Source organism: Polistes dominula, unplaced genomic scaffold (genome assembly GCF_049000335.1).
Source record: "Polistes dominula isolate Pdom_NZ unplaced genomic scaffold, Pdom_raw_medaka contig_73, whole genome shotgun sequence".
Taxonomy (NCBI): domain Eukaryota; kingdom Metazoa; phylum Arthropoda; class Insecta; order Hymenoptera; family Vespidae; genus Polistes; species Polistes dominula.
In genome coordinates, this window is record NW_028300951.1 from 3818453 (window position 1) to 3832385 (window position 13933).

Here is a 13933-nt window from a genome sequence, read left to right on the forward strand (position 1 = left end):
ATAGGATTGATATATTTCGTTTATTATTATAATTTATAAAATAAACGAAATTTTATCTTTTTAGATTCATTATCATATTTTGCAAAGAATGAATGATAAGTACGTTACGGATTTTAGATTTTGATTGTGTTTTATCAAGTTCCGATCGGTCAAGAAGAATAAAGTCAATCTTATTCGAAAAGAAAAAGAAATAGAGAATGAAAAGGAAAGAGCATGGTTCGCAGAAATTGAACGTAATATGGCAGAAAAAGGAAAGAGCGAATAGCAAAAGCGAGTAAAGAAAGTAGTGGGAGGGAGGTAATAGTGAAGGAGAAAGGGAAAGAGGAAGAGAGAAGTCTCTGGCAGTGCATCGTTTGCAGAAGGACGGCGGTTAGTCTGGTAAAGTCCACAGGAGCTTGGAGGGACGCAATCTAGGAACTCACGGGAACCAATCTTCTCTGATGAAAATACCTCGATCTCCGTCGGGGGTTCCTAGCGATCCACGGCAGCCAATTTCATTCGTTTCTTTTTTTGGAATACCTCAAGTACGTTTGACTCGGTCGTCCTGCACAAGGGCGGCTGCTTTCTTCGTCAACGTATTCGTCGTCGTCGTCGTCGTCGTTGTCGTTGTCGTATTTCTCTGAGTTGCAATAGTATACATATACACACACGCAGATGCACACAAAAGTCATGAAACGGACAAAGGAGAAAACGGAAAGAGAAAGATTGAGGGAAAGAGATAGATTCGAGTTAAGAGTTTGAAGGGTGCGTGCACATAGTGTCGAGAGAAAGAAAGATACAGAAAGGGTTTTAAGGAGAAAAAGAGGCGGGTAAGGAAGAGAGGAAAAGAAATTCCACGTTAGCCCGAAGGATCTTCTTGAAATCTGCACTGCGACACTTGCGCCGTTTTCAACCTTGCCTCTTTTCACTTTCTCTCTCTTTTTTTCTCTCTTTCTCTCTCTCTTTCTATGGCCTTGCTTCTTCTTTCCATTCCGTCGAGTTTACTCCCGTCATTCCTATTTCTCTTGCTCTTCTTTGCTTTCACTCGCTTGCCCTCTCTCGTCATATGCGCACACTTTCTAACCTCATACGAATGGGTTAAAGGTGAAGGAAAGTGTGGAGAATTGGCGCGGTAGATGGATTTTGGTATCGAAGGATCGAGAGAGCACGATTTTCCAAGTTATATTCCTGCCGCAAGCTATACGCTTCCCGAGATTTGAACCTACTGTTACCGACTGCTTTGAAGACCTTCCATGAAAGTTACACCTCCATATGTCGTGGACTTTATGATCGACTACCACCACCATGATATAACTCTTCAAGTAGAACCATCGGAAAAGAAAGAATATTTGGATTGAAGAGTTATTTCTGAATCCGCTATATATTCAGTCGACTATATAAAACGTAATATAATGTGACACACACAAACGTGTATATATGATGAAAAATATATATTTTATCGTTAAAGCGTGAAATTCATTAATTCATAAAATAATTGGCTTTCACATGAAATAACTATAACGACCAGTTAAAATTTAACATAGGACAAAATTAGATTAACAAGAAATAATATAAATTTTCGAGAGGCGATCAGTAAAAGTATGAAATTTAAACTTAATCCATTTTTAACCTTTTAAGCACTGTACGCCACTATAGTGGCTTTAGTGAAAAGTATCAATTTAAACGCTATGTAACTACAGTTACATCTATGGATATCATGATTTTGGAAAATATTATACGTTTTTCATTTCTTACTTTTTTCTCATTTAATTCGATTTTACATAAAAATGTATAACAAAATCATGATTTATTAATTTTAAACTCTATTCCCACATAATGTCGTAGTTAAAATCATCATGAATGGTTTTTGTGTCATTCGCGGCCAGGTGCATCTAAGAAATAGAGTTGCGGATGAACGCACCATGCTTGAGAGATTTAAGATAATATATATATACACATTTTGAATTTGTAAAGACACGCAAAATGATATTCTACGATTATATCCACGATAACGAAGTTTTCCATGTTAATCATACCTGAACGCATTTAAAAAGCATTATGTTTCCTGCTCGTAATGCGAACAATCGCATTAGTCTTATACAATACTTAGTTCAGCGTAACTCGAGTATGTACCAGGGTAAATGTGGTAGGAGGATTACATGCGAAAAGCGATTCTCACTGGAGATTAAGTACAAAGAAGGGTTAGGAAAAGCGGCGATACGCGTACGTGCGCGTCATGACACGAGTATATGCTGACGCACAGGAGAAGAAAGTGTGAAGAGTGATAGAGTTAAAGAGAAAGAGGAGGATAGAAAGTCAGTCGAGGTTGCACGTCTCCGATTGGCTCATGCATTTTTCAACAGTTACCATTTGTTTGATCAGACTCACCTATTCCCCTCTTTTTGCACGAGAAGTGCACTTTTCGCCATCGTCGGAAGTACAAAGTAGTAGTGGCAGTACATGGTTGATAGTAAGATCATACGAGTAAAGGAAACATACTCTACGGTTTCATACGAGAATACGTCTATGATAAATAAGTATCATGATACGTGTTGTGATTTTACATGAAAACACGCATTCCATATGCATGTTCAGGAGTAAGAGTCTTGTTCCTTTGTTGAACATTTTTTATGTACTTAAAAGTACCTTCCATATTATTGTTTCCTGAATCGAACTAACTGTAACTTCTTTAAATAAAAAACTACGCACAATAGAAGTGAAAATCGTGTTATTACGTGGAATATATTCGATTAATTCATATATATGAATATAAGTGAGTGTTTCTTAAAATCATACACCTTTAAGCTTACTATTGCAGATTTTTGCTTGAAAATTATTAATTTAGTGTCTTTCGACTGAAGAAAATTTCCAAATAAATACATTAGTATACCTTAATTATATACATATTTAATGAGTTTTACTTGAAAGCTTTATTTATAACCAGTGAATTATGAAAATACGAAAATAATGTACAGAAAACGTCTGCTTCTTAAAATTATATATGTTGGTATTACTATAAAAACATGGGAGTACTCGCTTTTTTATTTCTAACAATTAGTCATCCTTTGTTTATACTGTTATTTAAATGTTATAAAGAGTATCAGAACTTATTTAATACCCATTAAAGTAAGAAAAATGCAAAGTACATTTAATTAAAAATAACATACAGTGGAGGACAAAAGTATTCGTACGATAAGAATATAAATAGAAAAAGATCTGCATTTTCTACATTATTAATTGTAATACAATATATACGTTTGCATGTTACGTACTAGCATTAGCAGTAAGTAATATGAATAAACAATAGTTAATTATATTATTTTATAACTTACAAAAATTGAATACACATATGACAAATAACCACATCTAATTTGTTTCGCATAGATAATACTAAGCTTTTAGTAATATCCGGTGTTATATTTCCCCACTTTTCTTTTTAAATTTCCTTTAAATGTTCTTTTGATGTTATATAACATGTTATTGTTAATAATTTGAAATATAGGAAGAAAGTGCAAGTAAACAATATTAAAAGAGTGAAAAATTATTATAAATTTATTTATGGAGGATAAATCTTATGCAAAACAAAGCTACAATATTAAAAAGAAGTCGTTTGACAATACAAAGTATAATAAATAAATTTAAAAAAGAAGGCGTCTTATGTCATTTAAAAATAAGTTATATACTTAAAAAATTGACTTTAAGAGAGGAACGAAAAATTGTAAAGATGATTAAGAAAAAAGAAACAGATACCAGTGCATTTGAAATTTTATCAGAGATTCGAGAACTTAATAGCATAATAAAGTACATCCTAAAACAATTCGAAGTATATTGCACAAAGCAGAATATAAAAGTAAAGTCGTACTACGTAAACTATTCATTAATGAAATTAACAAAAAAATGACTGGATTTTGCAGAAAAATATATAAATGGAAAAAATTACCTAATATAAATCTCATTGAACATGCATGATGGGAATTCGAAAAAAGTGGAGTACAAAATATTCTAACATCAAAAGAACATTTAGGTAATAAAAATTTAAAAAGAAAAGTGGAGAAATATAACACTGCATACTTTTAAAAGCTTAATATTATTCATGTCAAATAGATTAGGTACAATTGTTCGCAAAAAAAGGAATCCTACGAAATACTAACAATTACATTTATATGAATTATTAACGAAGTACGAATACTTATGTCTCGGTGAAATTTTATCATTCGACGAATACTCAATTTTTGTAAGTTATATAATATTATAATTAACTATTGTTTATTTATATTACTTACTAAGTAATATTAGTACGTAACATGCAAACGCATAAATTGTATTACAATTAATAATGTAGAAAATACAGATCTTTTTCTATTTATATATTTACCGTACGAATATTTTTGTACTTCACTGTATCTATTAATATATTTAGAACATTAAATAATTTTAAGCTGATATTTTATTATATGAAAAATATCAACTCCAAGTGATCATTGAACAGTAATGTTTAAAAAAATGTATTTTAATTTATACAATCCAATACATTAGTAGTGTACATTAGAGTATTAGATATACTTCAAATGATTGTTAATTAATCGAAGGAAATGTTTATTGGAGTCTAAAAGCACAGAATACAAGTTCGATGTACCGTCTTCTTCAAAATCCAGCAGTAAACTGTTTCATTGCCCTCTAAGGAAGTCGATGAAAATTTTTTTATTGATTGTTATTTATATGACTTTCCGAAAGTTACGTGTGTATAATGTGAAAATAATATTCCTAATAAATAGAATTTATTCTTCTAAAAGTCATGTAAACAAAAATCAATAAAAGAATTTTATCTAACTTTTATAGAGGACAATGAGCCAGTTTAATAGTGGATTTTAAAGAGAATCATACGTCATATTTATACTCCGTGCTTTTAAACTACAATATACATTTTCTTCGATTAATTACAAATTATTTACGATATTTCGAATATTCTATTGTACTTTATTAATATTTGAAATTGTACTAAAATCGTATATAATAAAGTAAAAACTTATCTTATGCATACACACGTACACACAACACAACTAACACTAGAATCTTCCATAATCTCGTTTAACTATCGATCAACTGTAAGGCCTATCTTACTTTCTCATTCTCTCTCTCTCTCCCTTTTTCTTTCTCTTTTCATATTGTTTCATATAATTTGGTCGTTACAAATGCTTAAGAAGTTCCACTTTAAAAAAACTCAAGTTAAAAATTTAGAGAGAAAAATTGTAGTAATCTTACCGATGACGGTGAGGTTGTAACGGAAACTTCGCGTCTGCCCTTTTCGAAAATCGACTCTACACCTATAAGTTGCCGCATCGTGCCTTTTGATGTCTTCGATTACAAGACCTCCAGGTTCGGGAAAGGAAATTCGAAAATAAGCTCGTGGTCCAAATACTCCCGAATCCGAGGAATGTTGCGCTTTTGTCACTGACTTTTCTTGAGCGTCAATTCTGGAAATATATAAGAATATAATAGAATATAATTTATTTCGTTTATTTCAGGATTGATATGGTGGTATATTTCTAATTCAAATCTAATCAAATCTAACAAACGTATAAGATTAATGATAATGTAAATAATCATAAATGTGTTTTGTTAATTTCAGTAATTAAATTGGTATAATGTTGAATTTACATATTGATCAATTGATCAATTACATAATTGATATTATAAATGCAGAAATTTCGAAATATCTTTGTCTATTGAAATTTTCGAAATTGAAATAATAATTCAGTATTTATCTATTTTTGTTATATTTACAGGAATTTATTCGAAAAGTTTGCTGAATTGATTTTATACATTTTCTTTTCTTTTTAGCACGCACGTCAGGCTAACAACATAACATACATACACACTTGTATCCGGGATATCTAAATGAACAAAAGAGGAAAGAACCACAAGTGAGCAAAATTTACAATTTGTTATAATTCTTAATAAACAAAGAATTATGTGTGATATATGTGTAAGATTTATTTAAATTTAAAATAGAAATATTTATTATAATATAACAAATATTTAATTATTAAGGTTTAATATAATAATAAAGAGATAGAAAAGAAAAAGGAAAGTAAGTAACAATAGTTAGAAATCTTAAGTACACTCGTATTACACTCTTTCACTCACAAATAGTCGCACCGAATCAAGAAGGCGAAGATCGCATTCTTCGCCGCGCTTATATACTTATTCACCCCACCAATGGTCCCAATCACTTCCGTCAATCATTCTCGAAATCTCCAGACTATTCCCGACCGATTAAACAAAAGACCTTTTCCCGATTTCCGGTTCGGGAATATTCGAGAGACTTCGGGGTGCACGCTCGCTTTTCTTTCTTACTAGCCACACTCATATTCATACCGCTGCATGCACTCACACTCATATCCATATCGCTGCACGCACCCACACTTATACCGATATCGCTGCGTGCACTCACACTTATACCGATATCGCTGCATACTCTTAGACATCTTTCACATTCATCAATTGTTTTCACGCACACCATACACTCGCACTCTTCGTCTTTCTCTCACTCTCACATATGTATTATATTAAATGGTGTACAATATAAAAATATATGAGGAATGATGTGTGTGTGTGAAATATCAGTTTTTATATTTTCAAATATCGAAAGGAAAAAATGTTACAAATCTTGTATTTCTTTTTGGATTGATTTTATCGATCAGTTTCCTCTCTTTAAATCTGTCATATTCGCTTTTACAGTCACGGTATTCTACTTTTTTAAAGAATTCCAAAAATTCGTGGGACTCTATATATGTACATATATATATGGAGGAAGCTTGACGCGTACCGAAAAGTTTCCGCCCAATGAAATTTGAACTCGAATAGGGAATTGGTTTACGAAAATAAAATTGAAATTGAAAAAAAAAATTCAAGAAAGAAAATAAAAAATAGAAATCTATTTGTATATGGTGATTAATTAGGTAGAATTGAGAAGGTATATGGATATTACCAATACTTAACAGGAAATAGAAATATTTCACAACGATAGAATAATTATCATATTGGTATAGATAAAGCTGTATCACATTGAAAACTATGGAGTACAGAATCTTGTGTACGTGTAAGAGAATAATGTGATTAAATCGTTCGCCTTTTATTCAATATATTTCATGAATACTCCTCTCGTTTCCGTCCGATCGACTTTACAAAAAATCAAAAGAGAAAAAAAGAAATCCATCGTAAATTTCAAATCGTTAGGTTCCTATTATTTATATAAGTGAATAAATTTCGATTTGATATTGAAATTTTTTTGATAAGATATTTTTTTCATCATATAATTTCTCTGGATATATTATTCAAACGTTTGAATTATTATGATTAGCGAGCATTCATTATGTTACAATTTGGAATATTTTAAACTAAATGAATGTTAATTATATTTGTCTTGTGGAAAATTAAGGAAAAGTGGTGTAAAGTTAAATTTTTGTCAAACAAGATAAATAGATAGCATATTAATAATTTCATGAAACGTTTTTATTCGAACCTGTAAAATAACGTTCATCAACATAACGTGCGTGTGATTAATTCTAATATAGCATAAATGTAACTGAAATTCTGCAGAGCTTTATGAAACGCCACGGTCAAATTCGTAAACCTGAATTATTATCTTACAAAATGACGATATTCTTAGCGCCATGTAAAATAAACTTGATAATATTTACTGAGATATTTAAAAATAATTTTGGCTCTTGATATCTTTTTTTGATCTTTTAAAGATATATTCTCCTGGTCACGGATATAATATTATTTATTACATTTGAAGATGATTTTAATCAGATCGTCGTTTTGAAAGTATTCGATAAAAATACTTTGATTAGTGGAATGCGTTCGGGTAGAAAAAGTAATGATGGATAGAATGCGACTGGATGCAATAACGAAATGCATATTCCAGGATCGTCTTTCGCTTGGCGTCATCTCTGTTGCTCTTCTATTCAGGCGGGTGGGTACCCAGGGGATCTCACGACGTAGCTTTAAATCCACGTCGATGTGGTGCTAGGTAATATGGAATCGATGTCTGTTTTATGAAACGTTTTATCTCAGCGTGCAGCCCGCTTTCCAATATTTTGCCCGATTCTCGCTCCCGTCATCCTCTTTACCACGTTATTCCACAACCTCTACCTCCTCTTCTTCCTTTTCCCTCTTTTCCTTCTCTTCTCTCCTCTCTCCATATTTTTCTTCTTTCACGAAAATACACGTGATCTCCGGGAATGCAAATAACAACACTATAAGTCGTGGCTCTCTCTCTCTTTTTTTCTCTCTTTCGCGATATATTATTTCTATTGTTGAAGAAAATTTCTCACGTTTTCCTTCCAATGAATAGGTATATCGACAATTTTTTCCTATCGCAGTTGAATAGTATAAAAAACGATTAGTTTACACTCGTTCTATTTTAGATTCTTTAAAGCGTTGAATATAAATAATTCAATAATATTCCTGACGATGATACATAAAATTTACATATGTAAGCATCCTATTTTCTATCTCGTCAATGGTACCGTTAAATATATCATTTAAACGTTAAATTATAATAAAATAACTGTGACACAAATACTATTAACATTTTAATTACGTATCAATAAATATTTCCTCGTAAGGCGTCTTTCGTTCGAAATTTGTCACGTATTTTTACTCGTGATAAATTTAAATACTTCAATATATTAAAAAGAGAAAATATACGATAGCGTGCTCTCTTTTCGTTGCTTCGGTTTCATATAATATCTGTTGCTATGCTTTTCGCACTAACCATAATAATTTAGTCACTAAGAAAAAGGCTTGGTCACTGAGCTATTTTGTAAACTTTTTCTTTTTACTTATACGAGTTTTATTTTCTTCACTTGTGTTTAAGAAAGATAGTAAACTTGGTCGTATCAAAGGATCCTACGTATTTACTCGGTATTTTGAATCGATAGAGCAGCAAAAGTAGAGTACGATACGCACGAAAGAGATTAAATAAAGCAAAGTGAATTTCGAACGAACATTCGCGAACGCATTATACACATATACATATGTGTATAAGTGTATATCTCACACGCATACCAACAAATATACACACGGACGCTCGCTACGGAAGGACGATCGAAACCATTACGAAAGATTAATGGAGTGACTCTCTCACGCCAGCGAAGAGTCTCGAATGGAAAATATTCGTCCGCAATAACGTCGCGAGATAAAGAGTTCGAGTTATAGCTTGTAGATTCGTATTTCTCGCTATGTTATACGTTCTATCGTAGCTACAATTACAAATGTATACGACATCGAGTGTTTGAAGGATTTAAAACGTGAATAGATGTAATATATGTTTTACGAAGGAACCAACGTACGAACGAATGAATGAACGAAAGAACGAACTTACCAAGAGAATTCAGAAAAGAAAAATAGTCTGAAGAAAATGAGCCGAGTGAATAGTATAAAAATTGAAAGATTAACGTTCGCCAAGGTGAAGAATTACGATAGGAGGTATCAAATCTTTCATGTGACAACTTTACGTCCTGTCCGAGATTAAAGTTGCAGTAGAGAAAAGAAAATTCTTTTACCTTGTCGAAGACAAATATTACATATATAATATAGGAGCTTCGTATTAATTTTAACAAACAAAGTCGTTTCCTTCCGTCTGCTCCCGTTTCATCAAAGTCAGACTGAATTAAATAAACATAATAAAAAAACTCATTATTTAATAAACGATAGTCAAGAAAGAGAAAGAGAGGGAAAAATAAATCTTGTTACGTGTGTTTCTTTTTAATGGAGAGAAAAAAAGAGAGAATATAATTTCTGTGCGAATTAGAATACAGTTTTTCTTTCAGCTCATGTTCTGCTAGTGACAATGAGTTTCACTGAAAATAGGGGTGTCGGTTTTCGCCAGATATTTGCGGCATTTTGTCCCCTTCGTGTTGTATAGGTCGTGCGTCCGTTTGGAAACAAACGGATTTTAGTAGAAATAACGACATATAGTCAGACATATCGGGAGTGAGATACGTAGTAGTTGCAGTTGACTCTATCGTGACGTACCACGGATGTTGCGTGCTCACCGTTACTACTGCTGCTCTTTTCTCCTCGTTTGGATCACCGTCGTTCTTTTTTCTTCTCTCTCTCTCTCTCTCTCTCTCTCTCTCTCTCTCTCTCTCCATCTCATCGTCACAACGAAAATACTGTCGCGTAAATGGTTATATGGTTCCGTTAACCAAAATAACGATTGCCCTCTGCGTCCTGAAACCTCATGGAATCGATTGATAGATATCTTCCCACGCGATTTTATCGGAATTCTCTCTGTTTTCTTTCATTTTGAAAGAGAAGACAGAACATAGAGCTTTTTTCTTCGTGTTGATTTTCTTTCCTCGTTACACATCGACAAGTAATGCTCTCACAAAGATAACATCGTCCATGCGGTTTCCGGAATATTTCGTAAAAATTTGCTTTTCTCTTTTAGTTTCAGGGGGAAGAACACGCGCCGGTAGTTGCATGTTTCGTACGTAGGTTGAATTATTTTTCCCACAACTCGACCTCGTACGAGGTATATATTCCATTGTTTTGTACAGAGAATTCCGGAGAAGAGATTTTTAAAAGGAGCGAGCTTAATATCCTCGGTGGTTTAACAAAATCCTCCTCCTTCTTCTACTACTTCCCTCCCTTCCTCTCTCTCTTTACCTCTCTCTCTCTCTCTTTCACTTCCTCTATATTTCTTTTCGTTTTATTCTCTTCTTTTTTAACGTGCATGGCTCGATCAAGAGAATCTCTGTTTTAAGCTTGCTCGTAGTAGCGAATACGCGATATGCCTTTATAAGCAATGCTATGAAATTTATATTAACGATGTGAAATTTTACGAAAAAACGTTGTTGTATCGTGACATATCATGATCGTCTGACTATGTCGATTAGCGAACCTGCTGCCGCTTTTTTTTTTGCTTTCCGATTCTATGTTTCTCTTTTTTAGGAGAATTCTCATAGTTTCTTTAATATACGATAGACCGGCAAGGTAAAGTGCGAGCAAACGTGATTTTCCATGAAACAAAAAACCTTCAGGATGCGTGCACGTTTCCAAGAGAAAAAAGCTGCTAAATTCAATCGGAATCTTTTCTTTGAGTGAAGGAAGTTGGAAGTTCGGGGACAAAGTGGATTCAATGGCAGAAAGGAAACGGGAAAGTACGAGGTCGGGAGTATAAGATCGTTCTTTCTATCTTCTTTTGACTATGAGATCGATAAAAGCTTAACGAATAAAGTCAACGATGCATAATATTATAGGAAAATTTCAACGAATAATTGTTTACCGATTTATCTTTTCTGTTTCAAAAGTGGAAGGATCAAAGTTTTCCATTAAAAGTGAATCGAAGAGAAAAAGCAGTTTTCGTCGTTGATTCGTTAGATCTTTCTACAATAACCGACTTTAAGGTCGGTGCTCGAGTTTATAGGATATTTTGTGTCCTGTTGTTTAGCTTAGACGAGAACAGTTAGGAAATTTTGACGTTGGACACACATATCGTGCACTTATAATATTTGCCGTTCACCTTTAGAACTGTGCAGGTAGACGCGCGGCTTTTGTCTTGCTCCCTTAAGCTCCCAGCGAGACATCGTTCGAAAACACAACGTTATATTCCTCCGCTCTTACAATAGCACGAACCTCGACGCACACGTTGAACGACCCTTTGAAGAGTTCCCCGGGCTTTATAGTCCGGTAATGCTTGTCCTTAGAGCGTCGGGTCAGCCTGATAATTTTAGGTCGATAACGAAATTCAATATTTCCACGGTAATGGCCGACCACGTTGGCGATGGTAATGCAGTGCAATTCGCCGCATAGGGCACGTGTTAATATTTAGGGTTACTGCCCGCGAGCACGCCACGAGAGTGCATCACGCACTTTCGTGCTACGTGTTCGACCCCCTTTCTCGCGGCATCGAACTACCGGACCTTTTTCGACCTACCGTTCGGCCGTTGCCGAAATTATTGAGTTCTGTGGGAAGGTGGTAGACCAACCAGATACGAACATAATGTTCTCTTCCCGTTACAACCAATGTCCCCTTACGTATTACGGTTATGTTCGATCCGTGCTCGCTCGAGATATTTCACCGAGACCAAACTGCTGCTTTTCCAAAGTAATCGCAACACCGCGCCTAGCCGCACGGTGATACATATTCGGCAAATTATAGCTCGAGATTGGCCGATTTTCCGAGCTTTCGTGCACCTTCGCGATCGATCCATACGCTTTAACGCACGCTATTATTTCCTTCCTTTTGCATGTCCTTTTGTTTCGATACCAAGAATACGCTAAATATTATACTCTAATTGTTATGCATGATTCAACTTATTTCGTTATTTTTTCAACTATTTTAGACAGACTTTAGTTTCTTTATTTTAACTCGAACGTTTCTTTTTTCTAAAAATTCTTTCAAAGAAGGTTAAGTCTCGGTACTTGTCCTTAATCCATTTGACTTCATATCGATTTTTCGTTATTTCTTGTTTCATTTTTGGATTTGATAGTTATACCTCCTTTTTATATTTCTTTTAAGGAAGAACATTATAAATATTTAGTCAAGTATGCTATAAACAAATACTTTTGCTCAACTATTGTTCTTAGAAAGTATTACCCTCTTTTATACTTATTGTTAAAGAAAATAATAATATAATGTTCCGATCAGGGTTTCGTTCGATCGAAAAGCTATTTAATTTGGTAAAGGCGCTTCCTTCCTTATACAAATAGGAAACCTCGCTTTTCGTTTCTATTTGTCTTTCCAAAGCTACCAACTGTATTGATCTTGAAGATTGTACTAACAAACGGCTAGGTAGCTTTGCCGTTAAGTTCTTGAACAATTAACAGCGTGCTGTGCCAAAATTAAGTCCGACGACACTACCGAAAATTCAGTTGGTATTAATACATCACTTTTTGCTCAAGGGCACACTGCAACGCCGGTCTCTCGGTCCGTCACGGAGCTTTGTTTTCACGGCTAAACATTGTTATGCAAATAGAACCAGACGGCATTGTGTTGCGTTAGGGTGGCGTCTCGTGTTACCTTGCGCTACCACCCTCCTATTCTCATGAAAATTTTCAACGATTATTTATCGTAATTTCCCTTGGAATACGTTTAACATCTACCATGATTCGCACTGCCAGTGCTTTTACAAATAAGCCCACCTTTTTATCGTCGTCCTATTCGGTATATTCGATATATTTACCTATACACATACACTATGGCTAATATATATATTCTGATATTTTTTCAAATTGAATAATACGTATACGATAACAATATAAAAAGTTACGATTTACTTTGAAGATTTAATATATAGATATAATTCTTATAATATTTCTATAATATTGTAACAATCAATGTTTAAATGTAATTTTCAAGATCTTCGGATAAATAAGACTCGCTTTAGGGATTTTTCGATTTAAATAATATTTATAGGATTTATATAATACTACCAAATATATAAAATGCATGTATATAACTTTTTTTGTAAACACGCTTCATAATAAATTTAAATAATGTTTTTTGATATATTTTTCGTTGTTGTTTCAAAAACAAAAAAAACATTTTGAAAATTCTTTACATATTTTATACAGCATATTAATTGCTTACCTTCTTTTAAAAAATTCAGAACGTTTTGTTCAACTGAAAAGAAATAATTCAATTGAAAAAATACAAACATTTTTAAACTCATCGTTCGTTCGAATTTTAGAATAATTTTTTTTTTATAAAAAAATATTAAACCAATAATCGTGTGTTTCATCGACGATAAAGTGTATTACTTTTAAATGAATCTATATCATTGGAAGGACGAATATTAAAGTCGAGTAGACGAGTGAGAATGAATTTTTGTGTCGGCAAATATAATACGTGCAATTTTCTCTCAAACCATTAACTTGAGCGCATACCGTTGTCTTGACAAAAGCAAAGATCTCTAATTAACACGGGTAATTGGCC

The 13933-nt window shown here is 33.3% G+C and overlaps 1 protein-coding gene across 2 annotated transcripts in view; it reads right to left on the reverse strand.

Annotated features, from left to right (window-relative positions):
- LOC107063900 (kin of IRRE-like protein 1) overlaps positions 1-13933 on the reverse strand; it is a 304919-nt gene that overhangs the window by 82514 nt on the left and 208472 nt on the right. For both annotated transcript variants that reach the window (XM_015316052.2, XM_015316051.2), the window contains exon 3: positions 5242-5453. In XM_015316052.2, coding sequence (XP_015171538.1) covers positions 5242-5453 — 212 coding nt within the window. The remainder of the gene's footprint in view (positions 1-5241; positions 5454-13933) is intronic.